Consider the following 22,662-nt stretch of genomic DNA (forward strand, 5'->3'; position numbering starts at 1 on the left):
CAAACGTGCAATGCTTGCACGTCTGTGCGCACCCGCGGAATATGATTCTGACCAGCATGGTGTTATGTTATCCAAAGCCTTCCTTGATAGAACGCACCGCTCGTGGGACGCGTCACGCGTGCTGCCTCTCACATAAGATGAAACACGCCGCTCTTCTGGTTGCATGCGGACCGCAGTACACGTTCATTCTCATCAATTATTGTACATCATAGCCGCGAGCGGAGGTGTCCGGACAAGGACGAAGGTTGTCTGGAGGTGATGTGAGCACCACTGTGGATCGGAAGAACATCGGTGAACGAGAAGACCCGCACCGCATTGCCGAACGTGGACGCTCACCCGAGCAGGTGAGGAGCCGACTTCTCCAGCGCAGCGACCGTTTCCTCGTGCAGAGTCTTCATTACGTCCTGGCGAACCGCAGCGTCAGCATCGATCGACAAAGAGTCCCGCAAGCGAAAGCGACGCACCGCAGTTTTCTTTATCTCCGAGGTGTCTGCGACGCCGACGCCCGCGTAGACAATGAGATGGTCGCGGTCGCCCTTGGCGATGTTCGCCTTGCGCTCCTCGGGGGACGCGCCGCTCGCAAACTCGGTGACGATCGCGTTATTGACGCAGCGCGCCTGGATGCCGTCCGGCCACACGCCCGGGGGGAACGCAAGGTCATACGCGGTGCTACGCGCCGTAGTGTCCGGGCCAGCGCGCACGAGCACGTCCTTCATCTCGTCACTGTACATACACTCCTCTGTGAAGAGCAGCCGCGTGCCGAGCACGACGCCCGCCGCGCCTGCTGCGAGCTGCGCTGCAATTTGCTGCCCTGTCGTGATCCCACCCGCGGCGACGACCGGGGGCCCGCCGGGCAGCGCCGCGAGCACGTCCTTGAGGAACTGCGCGGTTGGAGGTGAGTAGACGCTGCCGCGGCCGCCCGCCTCAGCACCTGATGAGTGGAGTGGAGGGGTCAGCGGACGCGGTATTCGACAAGACGGGCGACGCTACCTTGTGCGACGAGGACGTCGGCCTTCCAATCGTTGGCGGCACGCACGGCCTCCTGAACAGTGTTAACAGTGACAAATACGAAGGTCTTGCGCCCGCTGGACGCGTCGAAGGCGCGGACCTGCGTAACGTATTTGTTCAGATCGGGCCCGTACGCGAGGAAAATGGCGGATGGCGCTTTGTCGAGGGCAGCCTGGAAACGCGGGTCGGCATCGGTGTTGAGCTTGTCGAGGACCCAGCCCACAAAGCCCATGCCAACGACGCGCTGAAGTTCGGGGCTGAGCAAGGCTCGGGCTTCGTCGATGGCCTGTGCGATCTTGGGCGCCGGCTCAGCGCCTACGGGGCGGGATTGTGAGACAATCGGGTCAGAGCGCAAGACAGGGCTTACCTGCACCGAGGAAGCCGAGCCCACCGCCCTTGATGACCTCCGCGACAAGTGCCGGGGTCGTCGCGTAGGCCATGGGCGCGGAGATGATGGGTATCTTAATGTCTGTAAAGAATATGGGTCAACCATAGGACAGAGAACGCGGAGGCTTGTACGGACTGAATAGCTCGGTAATCTTGGTGTTGACGGAGCGCGCCATTGTGAGTAGAGGTCGACGGCAGGGTATGGGCCGTTGAGCGAGTGGTCCGCAAGGTTGCTGGTACATATAATAGGAGGGTGCGTCTTTTGTGGGCGGATCGCATCTTGTGGAAGGGCCGTCTGCGAAGTTGCGAATTGGTCGGATCTGGTCACTGCTGGGTCTGTGACAAGGTCTGTGATCGCCCAGGCGCCCAAGACGTACCGTGCGACATGTAGCTTATGTAATCCCACCTCCTATGTACCAACCACAATTGTGAAGAAGGCCGCGCTGCCAAATCGAGCATACGTCCCCAAGAACGCCGTGACTCTAGAGTGGACCGCAGATACGTCAACAAGGCAGCGCTCAAGAAGTATCACTGTGATGGTTTGATAGCGCCCTCAGCGCATGACTACGCTCATGCCCGTGGTATATGTCTGACTGATCCCACCCGTTCTGCCAGATCTCTGCCGTGTACCACAAATATTTGAGTGGCCGACTGACATGCGCTACAGGATGTCGGGATAAGGAGCTTCCTTGACCAATCCCCGAAGGCCTGACTGGCAAAGCCTCCGACACCACAGGCTAGGGTCCTAGCTAAGCGGACATTTCAGTGACAGAAGGGACAGCAGCGACCCGCTCGAAGCCACCGCCTCGATCGCCGCGAGGTACCCTGTGAGCGTTTCTGCTAAGCCTGGCCGCACTAAGTTTCCTAGCTCACCTCCCTTCGCTGTTCTCCTATTCTGCAGGGCCTTCCCCGCCCCGTCTGGCGCACGCTCGCCAGTAGCATCTCTACGCGAGGTCTCTTGCCCGTAGTCTCTTCACACAATCACCCTCCTCTAACCCCATCCCATTCCGGCTTGTTTTGCGACCATGTCTACCACCGACGTTCCCTTCATGGTGAAGCTCAATGGGCCCGCAGACTCCGAGCTCGAGCTCTCTGACCTCTCACCGGCCGCCTCGTCTCACATGGTCCCTGCGATCTACTCCTCGCTGGGAGCCACCGCCGAGAAGCCCCGCCGCCACCCTCTCTTTCACCCTAACATCGCTCAGCAACGCAAGCAATATTTCACCTTCTACTATGCCTACGCCACACTCCTTATTCTCCTCATGTGGATTTTGCTCCCTATCTACTGGGCATCGCTCGCGTACACTGATCGGCATACGCAGCGCTTGACCGTGCTCGTTACCGACCTCGACCAATCCTTGATCGGCGAGGGTATCCTTGCTGCTGTGCAGCGAGCCCAGGACCAGGCCGCCGACGTGACGACTCTCGGGTGGCAAATCGTGAACAGCACTGCGAGCGATAACAGCGTCGTTGCAAGTGCCATAGATGCCGTTGTGGATGAGCAGATCTGGGCTGCTGTAGTCGGTAGGGCTTACCGCTCTCTAACGCTGCAGCCAGCCAGAGCTAACTCCATGCACCCAAAAAGTACATTCGAATGCAACCTCTAGTGTGCTCTCAAGTTTCGCATCGGGCACGAGTGGCCCCCCCGCTGGCGCCGCCGTGGACGTGTACTACAACGAGGCACGCAATGAGTTCGCAGCCAACTTCTACATTGTTCCCATTCTCACTGCGGTACTGACCCCCGCGCTCGCCGGCGCAAACGCGAACGTCTCCGCACAGTTTGTATCCGCAAACGCGGGCAATCGGACGGCCCTCGCGAACTTCGTCGCCGCCTCCTCGGCGTCGGACACGCGTGCCGTCGCCACCGCCGCGTACAATAACCTGCGCCCATTTTCCGCACCGGTCGTGTCCGCCCTCACGGAGGTCGGCATGATCCTGATTGTCATATTCTCATTCATCCTCGTGCGTCCCCCGCCCCCTGCCGATAGCGAACCTTGCTGACGCGCCCACTCGTGCACAGACCATGGCGAACAGCGCACTGCGCCCGATCGTCGCACGGCACCTGACACTCCCGTGGTACGTCGTGCTGCGTGTGTGCGCGCCGCTGCTCGCGTACGTGCCGCTCTCGCTCTCGTTCGCGGTCGTCTCGCTGCCATTCCACGTTCCGTTCGACGGGAAGTACACGGAGGCGCAGGGCTTCTTTCTTTTCTGGATATTGTGCTACATGCTTATGTGCGGCTTTGGCCTCGCGACCGAGTTTGCTATCGGTGTGCTCACGATTAAATTCGCGCCCTTCTTCTTGCTAACGTTGGTGAGTCCCTTCCTGCTCACGTGTGTACTGGGCCTGTGACGACGTCTCTGCGCAGATCATCTCGAACGTCTCCGTAACTGAGTTCCCACTGGAGCTGCTGCCGGGCGTGTTTCGCTACGGACGCGGGTTCCCGTTCTAGTGCGTCGTCGTCTAATTCTCTTCCATGTATTCGCGCCTGACGGACCGGCCGTGTGGTGTCGCAGCAACGCCTCTCAGGCCTTCCGGACGATCACATTCAACGCAAAGTCGCATCTTGGCGTGAATGTCGCGGTGTTGATCTGCTGGGTCTTGATTAGCCTGCTCACGGTGAGCGCCAGTACATGGATCATCGAGGGCAGGAACAGGCGGAGGGGGATTGAGGAGGAGGCGCATCACTAGCGGTGGACGTCGGTTTGGCATGAGACTCTGAGGCTTTCCTTTGCTGACGGTGGTCACTGGTTGATTGCGTCAGCTTAGTTTATTGGGGTCTCGGGCTCCCTCTCGTCAACATCGGACACTGAGTCACTGGGGGTCACTTCGGCATGTGCACTACTGGGCGATCCGCTGCAAGACTTCGACTCTTTGTCGAATCACCATGCCTGTTCCCCGCCGTCAGCATGGTCATACATACTTTGAACGTTTGTCGCTCAAATACGTGTTGTATGCATCGCGCACGGGGCAGGTTGCGCCCCATGTGTGTTCTGCTAGGATAGGGTGGTAGAGACTGGAGTGCAAATCCCTGCTGTTTGACCTGCGTTTAGGTACATGTGTTGACCAATAGCGATTGAACTCCCCCGAGTTGTCATATCTATCGTTAGGCTACCCTCTGGCTACTGAACATACCTGACGGTCATCCCCGGGAGTCCGGTGCAGCAGGCTGGGTAGTTTTGTCCATATATGGTAATGCGGTGAATGGCGGAACGCACTGGGGAGCCTCCTCGGACTCCGCTCGCCCTCCGAGTCAGGCCTCAAATTCAAACATCATATCCCCGCTAGTACAACAGGACCTTGATTCGAGTCTCGGCGCAGCAGCCTGGTTTCTCCTGGTCTTCCGTACCGAGCATGGGATTGATGAGTTGGGAACACCCGACGTGCGGTCACAGTGATCTGTAATTCAAATTGAACTCAAACATGTACGGACGTGGAATCCACCGCTCGGCGCTGTGACAGTACGTAGGCCCATCAGCTTCTGTGCACCGCCCATGATTCATATCCAGCTTCTTGTTGCAATCAACGGGACCGCAACGGATGGTGGCGCCGAATGACATGGCTGCCAGCTGTGGGCATTGCCAATCTCCTAACGCGTCGGTCAGATGCGATGACTTGGCCATGACAGTCGTCACAACCGTGCTTGTTGGCCCGTCAGCGCTGTAAGCCTAACAGGCTAACACCCAACGAGCGTACTGAGACGCAGTTGTGAGGACGTATTTCCAAATAGCCCATCCTTAGTTGCGGTCTTCCTTGGGTGTTCCCCCTTGGACCTAGACGATCGCAGGTCATTGACCTTGCCTCCATCGTGCCAGCGTCGACCGCGCTGATACTTCCCTCCTGCTCTGCGCCGCTCCGTGTGTGTTCCGAGCAACATGCCCGGCCTTGTGTTGAACAGCGATCATATTGCAGGCTGGGGCCTGTCTCCGCCGAGCGAGCCAGCGTACAACTCTGTACAAATTTTTGACCAAGTCACTGTCTTCCTCGCGCTCCCTACGGCGCTCTTCATCCTTGCGAGCACCCTCAGATGCTACACGCTGCGCACGGCGGGCGTGCGCCCACCCCGTCGTCTCGCGCTCCTGCGAGTCAAGTTGGTACGCCGTACGATTTCTTCGCTTCCGTGGACCGTGAGTGACCAGATACGCGTTCACAGACGCTGCTTGCGCTCGCCTGCGTCTCCGAGACCGTTTCCTGCTTTGCGGCTTTCGCTTTCACATCCCCGAACTCCGGCAGTGTCCTGGACGTGCTCGCGCTCGGCGTCGCGCTGCCCCTCACCTATCTCAACCACCGGTGCACGCGCTCCTCGTCGACACTCCTGCTACTCTTCTTACCTGTGCATGTGGTCTGGTTCGCCCTACGGTACTTTCTCACAGGGACCGCGGAGCCCGCCAAGGCCTTTGCCGCGGTGCTATGTTTCGTAGTCTTCGTCTTGGAGTGCCTCGGTGTCGAACGCGGCGAGAAGACTCACTGCGCTGCGGAGAGGCCCGAGAGCCCCCTGTTCACCGCAAATGTCTTCTCTGTCTGGTCGTTCTCGTGGTTATCGGACCTGCTGAAGAGGGGATCGTCAACGCAACTTTCCACGGAAGATCTCTATCCGTTGACACAACAGGATAGAGCTGCTCCACTCGAGGAGCGCTTGCGGAAGGCACGAGAGACATGGTGCGTTCCCCCTCAGTCGTGTTTGCCTTTGACCGACGTGGTGGACATAGGAAATCCCTCTGGGCTGCGTTGATCCTCACGTATGGCGGTCCGTACGCACTCGCCGCAGTGCTCAAGATCATTCACGACGTGCTGGCGTTCTCGCAGCCTCAATTTCTGCGATGGCTCTTGATATACATCTCCAGGTACCAGGAGACACAGTCTTCACCACGAAAAGGCGACCTCCCGGTGGAAGGCTTCGCGATTGTCGCAGCGATGTTTTTTGCCTCCATCGCTCAAACCGTCATTCTACACCAGGTATGTATAGAGTCAGTCTAGAGTCTTCGGATATGATAATTCTAACCGCGTCGGCCACGCAGTACTTCCAAATCTGTTTTGAGACCGGCATGCGGGTGCGCTCCGGCATTGTCACGAGTATATATCAGAAGTCGTTGTCCCTAGCCAATGGGCATCAATACGCATCCGGCGACATCCTCAATTTGATGTCGGTAGACGCAACAAGACTGCAGGACCTTTGTACATACGGCCTCATCTTGGTTTCCGGGCCATTCCAGGTTGCTCTTCCCCTCACCGTTCGCATCGTACTGGCTGACGTCCTTGTAGATCACCCTCGCGTTCATATCTTTATACAGGATACTTGGATGGTCCGCGTTCGTCGGCGTCGCGATCATGGTCTTCTTGCTACCATTCAACACGCTGATTGTTCGATTCCTCAAACGGCTGCAAGAGCGTCTCATGAAGGACAGGGACCACCGTACCCGCCGCATTGGCGAGCTGCTCGCGCACATCCGGAGGTGGGTCACGGCCAACGTTTTGCAGACGTCAGCTGAAGCCCCGTGCATATTGTAGCATCAAGTTCCATGCATGGGAGAACACCTTCCTGCGCCGTGTACTCAGCGTGCGGGACAACGAGCTCGCAATGCTGCGCAAGATTGGCCTGGTGACTGTACGCCCATTCGTCCGTCCGTCATGATGCACGACCCATGCTTACGTCGTCTCCAACAGTCGCTCAATGTAGCTGTGTGGAATGGTACACCTTGTGAGCATCCGAGTCAGCGTTGCATGTCTGTGTGCGGGTCTGACTGTATGGGGCGCACGCAGTGCTTGTCGCATTTGCGTCTTTCGCAGTGGCCTCACGGGTGTCTGCGACACCGCTGACACCCGATATAATCTTCCCATCCATCTCGCTCTTCATGCTCCTCATTTATCCGCTTGTCCTGGTGAGCGTACCACTCTGCATAGCATCTCGCACGACACTAACAGCAGCGTATGTCCGTGATTGGTACTCCGTAGTTCGGTCAGGCATTCACTAATATCATCGAAGCCGTTGTCTCCGTCAAGCGGGTCGCGAACTTCCTCGCCGTCGGTGACTTCCACACAAACGGACGCCGGGTGATACGAAATGTGAGGCTGGAGATAGGCGACGAGGTCCTATCGGTGAAGGATGGCGAGTTTCGTTGGAGCAATGATGGCTCGGCATTGCCTGTCTTGGAGAATATTCACCTGGATGTCAGGAAGGGGGAGCTGATGGGTGTCATGGGGCGCATCGGGAGCGGAAAGACCAGCTTACTGTCTGCGGCTGTCGGAGAAATGAACCAGACGCGAGGGGAGGTGCGGCTGTACGGCCGCGTGGCGTACGTTCCTCAGTCGCCTTGGTGAGCACAAGATATCAAGAGGCCGTCGGTTGCGTTCTCATGCAATGTGCTTTAACAGGATGATGAGCGCGACAATCCGGGAGAATATACTGTTCTCGCATGTCTATGACCCGGAGTTCTATGACGCGGTGCTACATGGCAAGTTTCTTCTGGATGGCGAGGCGACGTGATTGCTCACCAGGGAGATCAACAGCTTGTGCGCTCAACGAAGATTTGGCCGCATTACCGGACGGTGACCTAACTCAAGTTGGGGAGAAGGGAGTCACCGTACGCCAACTAACAAGTCAACCGACCTTCTCTGACATCACTTGATTTCTTACATATGTAGTTGAGTGGTGGGCAGCGCGCACGCGTCGCGTTAGCTCGTGCCGTGTATGCACGGACAGAGTTGTGAGTGCGAGTTCGATGTGTTTCACTACCATACCTGATAATAAGCGATTGCACAGGATTGTCCTCGACGATGTACTGTCTGCACTAGACATGCATGTCGCTCGTCACGTCTTCGGTACGGTGTAGCTTGGCACCGTCATCCTTATTGTATGTTCATCTATGTGCAGATCACGTCATCGGCCCCTCTGGCCTCCTCTCGACGAAGGCGAGACTCGTTACGACGAACAGTACACATTTCCTCAGGTGGTTCGACAAGATATTGTATTTAGGTCCAGGGAATGCACCGGAGATTGGAACTTTTGCGGACCTTACGAACGACCCTGGGAGCCAGCTCTGCCGCCTCATGTACGTCGTTTTGTGACCGCGTTCGCGTGCATATGCCTGACGAGGTTATGCCACAGCAAGGAACACAGTGCTTTAGAAACCGCCAATGGAATGTCTTCCGGCGACACAACGAGCTTGTCCTCGCAGGGCAGCACTACGGGGGAATACAAGGTGACCGAGGAGCATGGCCAGACGAACGACAAGCAACGGCCTCGCCGCATGAGCTTTGGGAAGGCTGTGTTGCATGTTGCTCCCTCCGCGTCAAGCAAGCCAGCCAAGGAGCACAGCGAAGAAGGGCGTGTCAAGACGGACGTCTACGTACAGTACATCAAGGCTGCCTCGAGAACCGGCTTCGGATGCTATGTAGTGTTTATGATGCTTCAGCAGGTGCTCGTAGTTGCGGGTAACGACACTTTACGTGCATGGAGCGAGCATAATCTAGAAACAGGGCGAAGGGACGGGGCGCTGCATTATCTCCTCATATATGGCGCATACTCCCTTACATCAACTGCAATTGGAACTGCGGCAGCAATACTTCTGTGGGTGGTATGCTCGGTACGAAGCTCTCGACGGTTGCATAACTCCGTATGTCCTGACCTTTATGCACCCGGTCTATGGGTGAAACTGACTGTTTGTAGATGCTCAATTCCATCATGCGCGCTCCACTGAGTTTCTTTGAGCTGACCCCTCATGGACGGTAAGCATTATGGGACTTTCCACGTCCAGTGATTGATGTTGAAGGACACGGTGATAGGATCGTCAACGTGGCGTCGAAAGACACCTACACAGTTGATCAGGCAATCGCTAAGGCTCGTTTGTGCTGCCATCATGACGATGGTTTGTATCTGATCACCTCTCAGGATGTTGAGCATACCGTGAGGGAGACATGTATTGGTGTGATGATCGTCAGTGTCATCGGATATCACTTCCCAATCTTCGTAAGCATTGTCAAGTTTTCGTTCCCGGCTGGCTGTGCTCAATACTTCGGCAGCTCGTTACTGTCTTACCACTTGGATGGTTCTACATCACCGTCATGAGGTCAGCTCAAGCTCTCTGTCATAGAGTAGTTGGTGCGGTGCCCAATTCATGCCCTGGTCAGATACTACCTTGCAACGTCACGGCAACTCAAACGCCTCGAAGCAACCTCCCGTTCGCCTGTCTTCATCTGGTTCTCGGAAACCCTGGACGGCCTGTCAACCATACGCACTTTCAACCAGCAGTCAATCTTCATCACAGGGCTCCGGGACAAGCTAGACCTCAATCAGGCATGTTACATTCTAAGGTCGGCACGATCCTCTGGCGAGTTTCACACGTATGCTGAACTGATTCCAGCGTAACGGTCAACCGATGGCTCGCAGTACGCCTCGAGTTCGTTGGTGCCACAGTTATTCTGGTAGCAGCGGTTTCAGCACTATTCACACTTGGTATAAATGGGGTCAACGCCGGGTTGGTCGGTTTTGTCCTCTCGTTCGCCTCAAACATCACTGTATCATTGGTGTGTGCACTGGTTTATCATCACTTTGATCCGTATTGACGCTCTTGCAGAGTTGGTTGGTACGTTCCGCAAGTGAGGTCGAGCGGAACGCCGTGAGTGTCGAGCGGATGCTGCATTACATCAATTTGGCACCCGAGGCACCATATGAGACTCTTGAGCCAACTCCGGAGAAGTGGCCTGCCAAGGGAAAAATTGAATTTCGGTCAGTCTACTGAAAGCTGTCTTGCGAACGCTCTGATAGTCCGGCCAGGTCTATAAATACAAGATACCGTACAGACTTCGACTTTGCTCTCAAAGATGTCACGCTCAAAATTGTGAGACGCCAGTCATGGATCCTCATGACGGTCTTTACTGATGATCTCGACATAGAACCCCGGAGAAAAGCTCGGAGTCTGTGGAAGGACTGGTTCGGGAAAGTCGACTGTGCGCACTATATGACATCTTCTTGTGACCTCCTGCATTCAAATGTGTTATGCGGCAGCTGCTCCTGTCCCTCTTCCGGATGCTTGAGCCTACATCCGGCTCAATCTACATCGACGGCGTGGACATCGCTGAAGTCGGGTTGCATGATTGTGCGTGGTTACGACAAGGCAATATAAAGCTTAGCTCATGTTTTTTCTATCTTCAGTGAGATCTGCCATCTCTATCGTACCCCAAGTACCGGATGTCTTCGAAGGGAGCATCCGCGAGAACATCGATCCAACAGGAGCATATCAGGACAGAGACATATGGGAAGCTGTGAATCAGGCGCGTCTTTGTCTAACCTAGGTTGACTTTGGCAGCTAATACTACGCATCAAAGGCGCACTTGAGGTCGTATGTCGAAGCACTTCCTGGAGGCCTCGACACACCCGTGAGGGAGAGTGGAAGTTCAATATCATCGGGAGAACGACAGCTTCTTTGCTTCGCGCGCGCTCTGCTGCGAAAGGTGCGTGAGCTGTACCCTAGAGCCATAGGTCCGGACTTGAACACTTTATCAGTCGAAAATCCTTGTACTGGACGAGGGTCAGTGGGCTCATTGTGAAGTGCGTTGCCAGTCGAGCTGACAAAGTTGTAACAGCTACGTCTGCTGTAGACCTGGACACTGACAAGCTCGTCCAAGAGACGTTACGGGGACCTGAATTCGCGGATATCACCATCATCACGATTGCGTGCGTCCTATCAGTTCAATATTCTGGATAGTCTTGATCAACTGCGCTTGACAGCCATCGACTACAGACCATTATGGACTGTGACCGTGTTCTCGTGCTCGCTTCAGGAAGGGTACTGCAGTTGCTCGTTCATTCTGATGGTACGGCATTCTGACTACCAGCTCAGGTCTCGGAGCTCAACACACCGCGGAGCCTGCTGGAAGATACGCAGTCCGAATTCTATTCAATGGCGGTAGAAGCTCGCTTGGTTTGAGTATACAGTATCCATGTATGGGCATACCCGATGGCGTATGAAGTATGAATGCTACACAGCTTGTCATGAAGTTGAATGCGTCTGAAGGGCATCCTTTCGGAGACGTGGGAGCTGAAGCGATGTTGACCAGATATTGGCGGACAAGCTGTAGCACGAAGATGCGTAGGCAGAGACACCCAGGGGAAGCAACACACTACTGGTAAATAAGACCCGATGACACGATCAACATTCTATAGTTTGTGGGATAAATATGCAGCAAAACACGATACGACGCGACGAGGCATTCCACACGAACAGAACTATGGGGGCTAGTAATGGCTGAAGTCTCGTTATAGACCAGACATGGTAGGGAAATGGAATCAGGATACAGATCGGTATCGATACAATTAAGGCTGGCGCATCGGAAGTAAGACTCAACATCTGCCGGGCACATCAGCGCGAATACAGTAATCGTTTCCTTCGTCTTCATCATCGCGCATCCAAGCATACCTCGTTGTCATGACAGGACGTACGCAGGAACCCAGTGCCTATGGCTCGCCAGGCCGTGAGGTCTGTCCCATTGGATTGTTCATCCCGCTGATGTATGTTCCCCAATCGTCCCATCTGCACACTCATCAGCGCGCACTCCGCCACCCACACATGAAGAATACCCACTGGAAGTCGCTCGGCGCACTACTCCACATCGCCAGCGTGTTATCAGCAAATGTATCCTGTCCCTGTCCCCCCTGCGAGGGCCCCGGCTGGCCGCCGGATCCCGGGACGCCCTGGCCCGGACCCTGCCCCATAACGACACCCATCGCACCGGGGAAGTCCTGCACACCCGCATATGTCGCAGGCATGCTCGCGAACAGAGAGTCATACACCTGCGAATCCTCCAATGGGCCGAACATGCTCGCAATCCCGGACGCATCGAGCCCGCCCGCCATGTCGGCCGACGGACTCTCCACCCTCGACGGTCCCGCCTGTGGCTGAGACTCAGACTGGACTTGCGAGGTGGGTGGAGGCGGCGGCGCGGAAGATGGACCAGGCATGGTGGAGAGGGTGCTTGGCCCGCCGGTGTCTGCGCCGAACCAGTCCTGCGCCAGTGAGCTTGGGGCCTGCGAAGATGGGCCCAGAGGGGTTGAGACCATAGAGGACATAGTGAAACCATGAAGAGGCAGCCGTCCGAGCTCGTCGCTGTGAATGGGGAGCGCGAAGGTGTTCGTAGCAGCGCTTGCGTTGGCGGGATCCGCGACGCCCATCGGACTCGGGACGTCTGACGGCGTAAACACCGATTGCTGCATCTGTTGCTGGCCGAAGCTCGCCGCGGTGGTGGCTAAGCTTGCGGTGTCGCGCGAAACACGCCGCGAACCTGCGAAGGTGCGCTGCGTCGGGTCTAGTGATGATGCGCCGGGAGTGGCAGTGTTCGCAGCGGGGGTGTATCCGTCAGCTCCTGGAGAAGGGTTCGCGCGTGGGCTGTCCGAATCTCGGTCACGCTTGTTGTTTGGCGGAGTGTTTTGAGGGAGAGGGAGGTCACCGACGTAGGCCAGTTCATATAAGATGTCCCTATGAAGGTTGCATGTCAAGCGTCGCCGATTAGTTATCATGCTGACTCTTACCATAATCGACCTGCGGTATGCCATCTGCAGAGCATTGTGAGTATCTACATGCGATGACCATCGAGTCAACCCTACCGAGGTTCAAGCATCTTGAGCATCTTCATGCATTTGTGCACATCCGCCATCTCCTTCTGGGCGTCCGTGGACAGACCACTCCGCTTACCTCCCCAGATATTGAGCAGCAGCACGATTCCACACGTGAACATCGCGACCTTCTCCGAGGCATTGAATTTCAGCAAATTCGTCATCACGGACAGAGGTCACGGAAAACGCACCTGGTTATGTGGGAGCGCTGACCCTGTCCGCCTGCACTGCACATCCATGACGTGTGTACAGCTCCGCGCCGCATTCGTGCAGATCGCCAGACTGGGAAAGCTGAGGGGCGAGGGCTTACGCGGTGAAGGGATGAATGGGCGGTGCACGGAGATCTGGAGCTGGTAGTAGGAGGCATAGAGGTTCGCGGACTGGTTGAGGAAGGTGACGTCTTCTCGATTAGGGTCCCATCGTACTGCAACGAAGCTTAGCGATCAGGAGAGCGGGGCTGTGGTAGAGCGGACATACGGTGGTCGGGCACGGAGTCTATCCACTTGTTGAGGGCAGAGTCGAGCTCGGCGACAATGTGCTGTTCCCACTGCTGACCTACGAACCCAAGTAGCGCTTTGCTCTTGTTAATAGAGTACTGCGAGCAACGGCAATCAGTGAAGGCGCACTGTGATATAGTCGGCGATGGACTCACAATCGTACGCAGGGCAAAAGCGAGGATCTGGTTTAACCTGAGGAAGCAGTTGAAGAACGTCACCAAACTTGGTTTGCCAGGTGGTTGCTTCCATGCGAGCTCCGGATCGTCATTCTCCCAGTACTCGTCATCGCACTCTATGGGAAGATCTAGGTCAAAGCTGACTCAATCGGCGACAACAAGCCGTCGCGTCAGTAACTCCTTCACGGGTACTCAACGGCGACGAGGCTCACTCTTCGTCCTGTATCGCACAAGGTCGCCCGAGAACTGAGGAAATTGATCGATCCATGGATACGAGCACCCTGCAGTCGATCAATCGCGTTTAGCATTTAGTAGATCCCTTATTAGGAATGACAAACCAGAAAGCCCGTTTCCACAGCTCCTCCTCGACCGTGGGCTTTGCGTTGTACACCTTCTTCCGGTGCGCGCCGACATCCTGGGCCATCCGTATACCCACCCCGATGAGAGTCCAGCTTGCCTGTGGCGCCGAGGATCCTTGCAGGAAGATCGCTGTCAACTGGATCGAGCAGGCGTGTCAACCACCGATCGACACCCGATGCCGTCACTCGGCCCACTCACGCAGTACACCTGCAGGTCGTACAGCCGCGGAGGCGCGAGCATGCTCTGGCGGATCATCTGCACCTGCTTGAACCACTCCCAGCCGCTGCTGAGCCGGTTGTCGGGGTAGTTGTGGAGGCACACGCGGGGGTCGTCCGTGTGGCGCGCGCCGATTGCGCACACGAGCAGCACGGTGCTCCCGAAGCCGACGTCCTCGAGGTGGACGCCCTCGCGGATGTTGCGCTCGAACGTCGGGCGGTGCAGGAGCGGCGTGAACGGCTGGACCTCCTTGAAGTACAGGTCGATCAGGAGGAACATGAGGCTCTCCTCGGGGAAGTCGGACTGCTTGTGCGGGCGCGGGAGCTCCTGGAGTTGCGAGGCTAGCCACTGGAGGGCCGGGTCGTAACATGCGGAGTGAGCATGCGATCCTTGGCGGCTCCGAGGCTGGTAGGTGGAACGGGACAGGAGGAGGGAGGGGGAAGAGGGAGAACGCGAACGCGGACGCACCGGATGTAAGCTTCTGAAGGCTTTCCGCCGTGCGCCCTCGAGCAGCGCAGGCATGCTCTGCTCTTTGCGCTCTGGCGTAGGTTTGCCGGAGTACTCGCGCTTGAGGTCCATCGCCGTCTGCACAAACATGATACTGCTGCTCTTTCCGAAGAAGCGCATGGTGGTCGGGTTGAGTTTGATTTGCTGCAGGCTGTTGACGAGCGTTTGGTGGGCCATGACTTCGTCGTCTGACGGTTCGAGATCGTCTGGGTTCGTGGGATGTGTCGGCGGATGAGCAGCGACAGATGATTGGGACGGAAGACACGAAGGTCCTGCACGGGACGGCCTGTCTGCTCCTGCGCGGGTCTCTGCAAGCCAGGCTTCTCTATCAAATCTCCCGCCAAGCTCCTTGGAGAAGTCGGCGTCGGGGCAGAGCTAATCGTCGCCGCATATAGTGAGCAACAGATACCTACAAGGGAACATGCTGCGTGCCTTCTTCAGTAGACCTTCCATCTTCTCGAGACGCGTTTCCAAGCTCTCAACATACCCTTTAGGAGGGCCGCGTTTCTATGCTTATGATAAGTGATCATGAAGTGCAATATAGAAAACAAAGAAAGTCAGAACTCGTTACAGCCATCCAACCGTGAAATCATTGACTATACACGAGCTCAGGGTGGCGTTTCACGAATGGGCCCGGGAATGATCTGTCTCACCCGATCAGAAAATCATTGGCGGCATGCCCCCGCTTGTGAGGGGTTCGAGCAGTCGGTGAAAGTCGGTCTGATGCATATGTGCGTTGTCCCCAGCGTTTCTGCAAATGTCTAAATTCGGCCATGTCGGGTTTCGGTGACCTCACAAGCGCATGTAGCAACGGCATCTCGCGTTCACACTTTGTTGCAGAGTGCTACAGCTAGCAAGATATTCCCAATGCTACTATGCGCTTGGAAGCTACCGCCATGGCATGTGAAACGCGTCGGTGGACATAGCCCCACCGAGGCAGACGAGACGGGGGGATTGAGGACAGACCGTGCAGAAGCAAAGTGGGAAGCAGTGCGCATGCTCCCAGTGACTGACAGCTCCCCAGGCCCAAGAGCGGAAGTAATTGGGGACTGCATCCGACAGTTCCTGCGGGATTGGCGGAAGGCGTAGTCCTACTCACCTTGGCTGCCTCATTGTACGTGCACTCGTAATTATAGGTCGTGCAATTTGAACACTTGTTGTCCGGCATTTGTGCGCCATCGCCTTGAAGCGGCAAGTGAGCAAGGGCCAACTGGCTGGATAGCTTAACTGAGCGGCTTACACCGTACTGAGTGATGCACACGTCAGTCTCGTGGGATGGGAGTGAGAAAGGGAGGACGCACTCTTCTTGCGTCTGCATACATCGCACGCGCGCTGGATCCTCCTCTTCTTCGCGTTCTGAGACGCAATGTCGTTCGGCTCGTCCTCCTGGGAAGACATGCCGCATACGGGGTGTGACGGGTGACACTATCACGTTAGGGGACGCGTCCGGGGCCGAACAAGAGGCACGCGGGGTAGTGGACGCGACAGGCAGAGGCAAGGACGGATGGGAGGGAGGAGCGTCTGCCGCTGGGCGGGGGTCTCTGAGTCTTAACCGGCGGAAATCCTGGAGAACGCGCGTGAAGGCGGCAGGAGAGCGCCGCAGTGGCTGACATGCCTTATTCAGCGCCTCCAGCCTCCGATCAGCCATCTCAGATCCCATCACTGCGCCCCGACGACGGCCCTCTAGTTGACTCCCTCTGACTCCCTGCTCCTCCTGTACGCCAGTCGTCGATGCCACTGCTCGCAGACAGAGTAACTTGGCAGTGCGTATAAAGCAAAACATATAATCTCCTCTCCTAAGCTCTAGCCTGGGTCTCGGGTGCGGTGCTCGTTTGTAATGTATGCCGATCCCTCACTCATCTGATTGGCCAACGTGTCGTCATTGCTCTCCCTGGAGGGCCGCCGGTGACCAGAAAGACGCAGTGTCATCTCCCGAAGTCTCCCGCCGGGGGTCACATCCAATTGATTCGACTTGAAGATCAGTTCCTCCACTGACATTGTAACTACTGGTGTGTACTTCTCCGTTTCACATGCACATCGTACCCTCCCCATTCCCCAACTGTTCCAATCATTGCTCCGCTTCGCAAAATTCTCCGCCGTGGACGACAATCGCTTGCAGGCTAGCGTGCGGATCGAATATCATATCGAGCTCCGGCTCTTATCGGAGTACGTGCCCCACACAGCTCCTCCACTTCGACACAAGCGATGGACGATAGGATGCATTGCCTCGACGCTCGTCGTTCAAGACGTCGACAGCTTCATTGTATCAAGCCAGGCACACCATATAGTGCGCAGTCGAACGACGTTGCTTCTCATGCATGCGCATTGCTGTGCTAGATGCAACGTTCCCGGTATTTTACCCTATCTGGACAATCCTCGCAGCATCGAAGCATCGACGCACTCGTTCCTTTCGAAACGAGCAGATGGCATGTGTTTTTCACTGGTATCAACCCTCTGTCTTCCACCTCAGACGTTCGTTTGCGGGCTGCCGTATGACAATAGCGACCGCCTTTCGTCTTGTCGACCCCAATTCAGTCGTGACTCACATATCGCATTATCGCGCGTTAGTCGTACCTGAGTTGTCCTTCATACTCGTGAAGATGGCCTCGAGGTTTTCAATGGCTCAGGCTATGAATGGCACAAAACAGACACCTTGTGTCTCTCGCAGTCTTCAGGAATACATCGTGTCGCACGGCATCGTCTGCCGATCCACTACACATGGTGAAGGCCTGAGAATGCCGACGTGTACTTACGGCGTGTGGTACGATACAGATGGAAACGGGGCTTCCGTAAGCTGTTGTGCCTCTGCCAACGCTCTGAGGCCTAGGACGGAGGTGAAGAAAGCTCAGCTGTATGTCAGAATCACAACTTGAAGCTGATGCACATACTACAGAGAAAGTCCTCAGAACGCCGCCCTTCCCTGGGGCACAAGAGGACAATCCGCACTGCTTTCAATTGGAGCGGAGTCAAGGGCGACCAACACATGGACCGGAGTTCCGACCCGCGACGAGAAGAGGATTCTCCAGAGCTCCGAGTCGGTGGAACGTCAAGTCGTCCAGACATCTGCGCCCATTGCCCGATGCAGCGTCTTCTGTGCTTCGTGAACCTTGTACAGCGGTGGATACGGTGGACATGAAGCCCGTGGGTGGTTCCAAGTCACAGCCTGAGTGCATGTGTTTGCGTATCGTAAGTGGGAGCTCCGTGGCGGATGTCCTATGACTTACCGCAGCTCAGAAAGAAGACTGGCCTATTCATTCCTCGTCGTACCCTTGTATGTAGCACGGCCACCCTTCAAGTCGGTACCCGTGTGGAAAGTTCAATAACCCCGCAAGGACAATATCGCGACTGAGTACGTGTCGTTCTGCTGTTACGAGCAACAGACGAACTTAATCGCTCCCCCCACTCCAGCTTCGTAGAGCGGTTCGCCACGCGCAGGAAATACACTGGCTCAGACCAGGTACATCACACCATACCATTGGCACACGACACAAATACTGCGCACCACAAACGACACGTACGCGGACACAGCACACTTCCCGTCAATCAGATCTACCCGCCCTTCCACTCATTCAACGGAAGACTAGTATCATACGCGACGAGACCCCGCAACTCCTCCGGGTACCGTGGCCACCTGCCCTTCACATCAGCCGCCGACACCGCCGCGCGCAGCTCCCGCACGTCCTTCGATTCGAGCGTAATCCCGAGGGCGCGCGACGGTGCGCACGCTGGGGATCGGAACGAAGTCGGGGTGCTCCGAGGATCCACGCGAGAGTGATCTGCCCGGGGGTGGCCCCGTACTTTTCCGCGACGGAGTGAAATTTGTCGACGAGCGCGAGATTCTTGGGGGAGTTCTCGTGTGCCCAGCGAGGCAGCTTGTAGCGGATGTCTGCCGCGGAGAGGTCGTTGCGCGACTTGTGTCAGCGGAGTGTAGGTTGTCAGTCGGATGTTATAACGCAGCGATGATGGCTGCGCAATGGAATGACTCACTTTCCCGGGATCACACCCCGAATTGAGTCACAGCCTGTTTAGCGACATGATCTACGCTGGCGACGTCGGATGTGCTCATCCTGTGCAAGTGGGGAGTAGGCGACGATACAATCCGAACTTTTGCGCCGTCGCAAGGAGGCCATTGGTTTCGATCCGACTCCAGCAGAATCGGGTAATAATAGTCCATCTGACAAGCGATGACCTTCTCGCGGATGCCAGGGACACTCCTCGCGCGCCGGAGATGGTCTGCGCTGCATTCGCTCAGACCGAGGTTTTCAGTTTTCCTATTCTCGACGTAGGGTCGAATTTGTTACGGTGAGTGCATGCTCCCCCGCAATATATGTGCTGACAACCAGACATTCGATCGGCGCATCCTGAGGATCGACGCAGCACGTCGCAATGGAAAGGCCACACAGTGAACGACGACGAAGCGTCGTTCGCAAGGAGCCCTCACGGTACATCATCAGTGGAGAAGCTCCCTGCGACGAAACGCGCCACAAGGGGTCGCAAACCTGCCAGCCTAGTGTGTAAGCATCAAACGTTGGTGACTCTGAACCGGTCAAGCTTACCTAGCGGCTGACGCGCCATTCGCCCATGAACAACTCTCAACTACCAAGAGAATCTGTGAAGACGGGATATAGGACCGCAAGCTCAAAGAGTAATTCTTGCTATTGCTGAGCCGTCCGTTGCTAGTAGACGCGGCTTCGGAAATTACGCAGAGGCTCCGTTGGCACCATATATCAGCGAGTCATGTAGTAGCAGCGCATGCCAGGTGGCTTGTCGAGGACGGCGGTGAGAGCGAGAAAAGTACAGGGGTCGAGTTAGAAGAAAGACCGGTGATTAGAAATCGGAAGCTATGCCGTTTTATATGTGAAGTCGACCTGAGTCAACCGTCGCGCTACTGTATATAACGGCGCTCAAGTCATGGGTAGGCGAATTCGAGGTACGCAGGCGTCCGAGCGATGTTTCGAGTACGTAAGAGGCTCAGGCTCAGGCTTGCCTAGTGCATAAATGCAGCTTGAAAGCCGTCGCTCACATTCGATGCATCACGGCGACCGAACCGATTCAACACTAATCATGCAACGCGCCATATAATCTGCTTGCCGAGAGCTGCGCACCGGTGACCGTTATGAGCCAGCTTGTGAGGAAGAAAGACCCGTCCATATTTTATGCTTATTCACGTTGGGCTCGAGAAGTCATTTTCGATATACGCCGTGTCCTCGTCCGGGCGCAATTGACAGTCGTCGATGAATGGCTGAAAAACAGAAGCAAGTTTATGGTCTTCGAAATACTGTCCAGGTATGTAAGAGTACCATTACACGCTGCATGGTCATTCTTGTTGGTCATGGCCCAGATGTACAGGCAATGCAAACGACTCGGATAGGCACAAGACACCATGATACTATTGGTACATCATTCGAAAAGGACACCGCGGACTATGAGGACACTGCCTAGACTCGGCGGCCTTTGACCGGATCTACTCGCCCTTCCACTCGGTCAAGGGGATACTGTCAAATGACAGCGTCTTCAGGTGGTCCTCCGGGTACCGCGATCCCACTACATCAGCCGCGAGGACAGCAGCTCGCAGCTCCTTCACGTCTTCCGCAGCAAGCGTGATCTCGACTGACTTAGCATTCTCCTCGAGCCGTCCGATGTTGCGCGATCCCGGGATCGGGAAGATGTCAGGATGCTCTGCAAGGATCCAAGCAAGAGCAGTCTGTCCGGTCGTGACGCCGTACTTGGCCGCGACGGCGCGGAACTTGTCAAGCAGCGCCAAGTTCTTGGGGAAGTTCTCGTCTGACCAACGGGGGAGCCACTGGAAGCGAATGTCGTCCTTGGGAAAGTCGTTCCGCGACTTGTACCTATATAATGATCGCAACATCAGTACTTTTGCGAGCACGATCGAGGATAGCAGCAATCCAGGCTGATCCGAAGGCTGGAGCGACAGCTTACCTGCCGGTAATCATCCCTTGAGGGACGACGAGTCAGCTGCGACAGTCAACGGCAAAGGACGCGAGTCACTTACCGCGCCCCAGAGGTGAGTAGGCGACGATCCCCACTCCCAGCTCTCGTGCCGTGTCGAGCACTCCGCTTGTTTCGATCTCCAATTCGAAGGGACTGTACTCCATTTGACAAGCGATGACCTTCTCTCCAATCCCCGGGACGGCCCTCGCGCGTCGTAGATGGTCCGCGCTGCATTCACTCAACCCAAGGTACTTGACCTTTCCGCTCTCAACATACGGACGGAGCGTCTCGAGCACCACTGAATGAAATCGACATTAATCAGGGCTCAAGGAAGAAGTATATGTTCCCTGACCTTCGATCGGGAGTGCACCATCAACGCGATGCTGATAGAGAAGATCGATGTAGTCCGTCTTGAGTTCGCGCAGCGACTTCTCCACCTGGTCCCGAATGTAGCCGGAGGTACCAGCAGGTATATCAGGGTCTCTACGACTGAACTTCGTCGCGAGGAATATTTCGGAGCGCCTGCCTGTCTGAGTGAACCAGTCGCCAATCACTTTCTCACCTGCATCGGCGCGTCAGCCGCCAATGTGCAGGATGGATCAGACGTATACGTACTCGCTCCGTAGATGTTCGCCGTGTCCCATAATGTCACCCCACGGTCCGCGGCATACTGGAGCAATGGGAGGGCTTGTTCGTCAGGAATACCGGATCCGTAGAAAGCACCAAGACCTGTTCTCTATAGATCAGTTCGTGAATATCTAAGCAGAGCAATCGAGGCAATCACCCATTGCCCCAAAGCCTATCGTACTGACAAAAGGGCCGTTGCGTCCGAGGCGACGAGTAGGGTAGTTAGTCTGAGACATGTTGTGAGTGGAGGGGTGCAATCGATCCTGTCAAGGTTCCTCGTCGCTGCTTGGCAGCTTATATACGACAGCGATGCCCCACTTTCAGCATTTGATGAGTCCCACTCTGCGCTCCGTCGCATTGAATTCGGGCCCAGTGGATTGTCATACTCCTAGGATGCCGATCCCTACGACAGGACACGGCCGCGGGCGCTATGTCGCGGTCGGTCAAGATCAAGCACCGACTCGGACCTGCGATGGCGTTAGCCACGACCTACGAAAACGGTCGGTAGGTGTGATAATCCGAGAACCGGGCTGCTTACATGGAGACGCAGCGCACTGGTAGCTGCTAACACAACTGTTTCAATCAACCTGCAAACGTTGACTGATCAACCTCCGTGATACATTCGTGACTACCCGCATGCCGTGTGCTTTTGAAACGACGTAAACAATTAGGGCGTCACAGCGTACTTCTTCGCGACTTCCCGGGAATTATCGAGGAGCCCAAAGTTCTCTTAGGAAGTTCTCGTGCGAGACACGAGGCAGCCAGGCGTAGATTCATAACGGGACTTGAAGCTTGAAGCTTCGCGAGGTTAGTAAGAGAGCCTTCACATGTACATGGAAGGGGTAGGATGACTCACCACACAGTCATCATACCTCGACCAAGAGGGGAGTAAGCAACGATACCGACTCCAAGCTCGAAAGAACTGTACTCCATCTAGCCAGCCACAACCTTCTCGTCGACGCCCGGAACGGCTCTGGCACGCTTGAGGTGGTCGATGCTGTTCTGCCTCAAGCGAATGTACCTGAATAAGCCAACGGACGGACGGAGGATTTCCATCACCATTGGAAAATGCAATCTGAATAAGTAAGCCTAGGCAAGTGTGAGGGCCAAAATCGTCGCCTACAATGGGAACCTCAGGATCGACACGATGCTGATAGTGCTGATCGGTCCATTCCGGTTGAATTTTCACCGAGTTATCAACTTGACGGCGCATGTAAGACTGCTTGCTGTTCGATTTGATGCTGTATGTGATCCCAGGAGAAAGGTCCCTCGCGTGCAGAGGAAATCTCGGAACGCCGCCCAGTCTCGAGATGGGCTCTTGACCTG

At 56.0% G+C, this 22,662-nt stretch overlaps 5 protein-coding genes across 5 annotated transcripts; 2 read left to right on the plus strand and 3 right to left on the minus strand.

Moving 5' to 3' along the window:
- Positions 1-332: 332 nt before the first annotated feature.
- On the minus strand, positions 333-1,571 carry C8Q71DRAFT_727517 (uncharacterized protein; the record flags this gene model as incomplete). Its single annotated transcript, XM_047921859.1, has 5 exons — positions 333-404; positions 465-931; positions 991-1,323; positions 1,376-1,477; positions 1,532-1,571. 5 exons carry the CDS (start codon positions 1,569-1,571, stop codon positions 333-335), a joined length of 1,014 nt encoding a protein of 337 aa, XP_047773584.1.
- A 629-nt stretch (positions 1,572-2,200) lies between these two features.
- On the plus strand, positions 2,201-4,504 carry C8Q71DRAFT_786379 (uncharacterized protein). Its single transcript, XM_047925135.1, has 5 exons — positions 2,201-2,919; positions 2,981-3,357; positions 3,416-3,706; positions 3,762-3,844; positions 3,910-4,504. The coding sequence occupies exons 1-5, from the start codon at positions 2,421-2,423 to the stop codon at positions 4,082-4,084; spliced, it is 1,425 nt and encodes a 474-aa protein (XP_047773585.1). The 5' UTR covers positions 2,201-2,420; the 3' UTR covers positions 4,085-4,504.
- A 764-nt stretch (positions 4,505-5,268) lies between these two features.
- On the plus strand, positions 5,269-11,319 carry C8Q71DRAFT_717027 (metal resistance protein YCF1; the record flags this gene model as incomplete). The annotated part of the gene is made up of 30 exons (XM_047921134.1): positions 5,269-5,487; positions 5,547-6,052; positions 6,103-6,349; positions 6,412-6,606; positions 6,656-6,846; positions 6,902-6,998; positions 7,058-7,091; positions 7,154-7,272; positions 7,346-7,707; positions 7,766-7,849; positions 7,893-7,974; positions 8,036-8,097; positions 8,154-8,212; positions 8,265-8,442; positions 8,499-9,006; positions 9,060-9,118; positions 9,176-9,359; positions 9,413-9,459; positions 9,521-9,703; positions 9,754-9,916; positions 9,967-10,118; positions 10,167-10,230; positions 10,286-10,339; positions 10,398-10,488; positions 10,545-10,654; positions 10,718-10,843; positions 10,896-10,920; positions 10,976-11,066; positions 11,121-11,178; positions 11,233-11,319. 30 exons carry the CDS (start codon positions 5,269-5,271, stop codon positions 11,317-11,319), a joined length of 4,437 nt encoding a protein of 1,478 aa, XP_047773586.1.
- Positions 11,320-11,392: 73 nt separating this feature from the next.
- On the minus strand, positions 11,393-16,369 carry C8Q71DRAFT_371213 (fungal-specific transcription factor domain-containing protein). Its single transcript, XM_047918130.1, has 14 exons — positions 16,059-16,369; positions 15,998-16,003; positions 15,857-15,939; positions 15,190-15,264; positions 14,233-15,132; positions 14,013-14,170; positions 13,887-13,955; positions 13,654-13,813; positions 13,479-13,596; positions 13,193-13,425; positions 12,993-13,129; positions 12,918-12,941; positions 11,974-12,864; positions 11,393-11,922 (listed from the first exon to the last, which is right to left on the minus strand). Exons 1-14 carry the CDS (start codon positions 16,153-16,155, stop codon positions 11,847-11,849), a joined length of 3,027 nt encoding a protein of 1,008 aa, XP_047773587.1. The 5' UTR covers positions 16,156-16,369; the 3' UTR covers positions 11,393-11,846.
- A 3,841-nt stretch (positions 16,370-20,210) lies between these two features.
- On the minus strand, positions 20,211-22,044 carry C8Q71DRAFT_371498 (NADP-dependent oxidoreductase domain-containing protein). The gene is made up of 7 exons (XM_047918132.1): positions 21,875-22,044; positions 21,494-21,825; positions 21,325-21,438; positions 21,062-21,271; positions 20,771-21,007; positions 20,698-20,713; positions 20,211-20,606 (listed from the first exon to the last, which is right to left on the minus strand). The coding sequence occupies exons 2-7, from the start codon at positions 21,570-21,572 to the stop codon at positions 20,222-20,224; spliced, it is 1,041 nt and encodes a 346-aa protein (XP_047773588.1). The 5' UTR covers positions 21,573-21,825; positions 21,875-22,044; the 3' UTR covers positions 20,211-20,221.
- Positions 22,045-22,662: the final 618 nt, after the last annotated feature.

The sequence above is a fragment of the Rhodofomes roseus genome, assembly GCF_022264815.1.
Source record: "Rhodofomes roseus strain CIRM-BRFM 1785 chromosome Unknown C8Q71scaffold_32, whole genome shotgun sequence".
In the NCBI taxonomy this organism is placed as follows: domain Eukaryota; kingdom Fungi; phylum Basidiomycota; class Agaricomycetes; order Polyporales; family Fomitopsidaceae; genus Rhodofomes; species Rhodofomes roseus.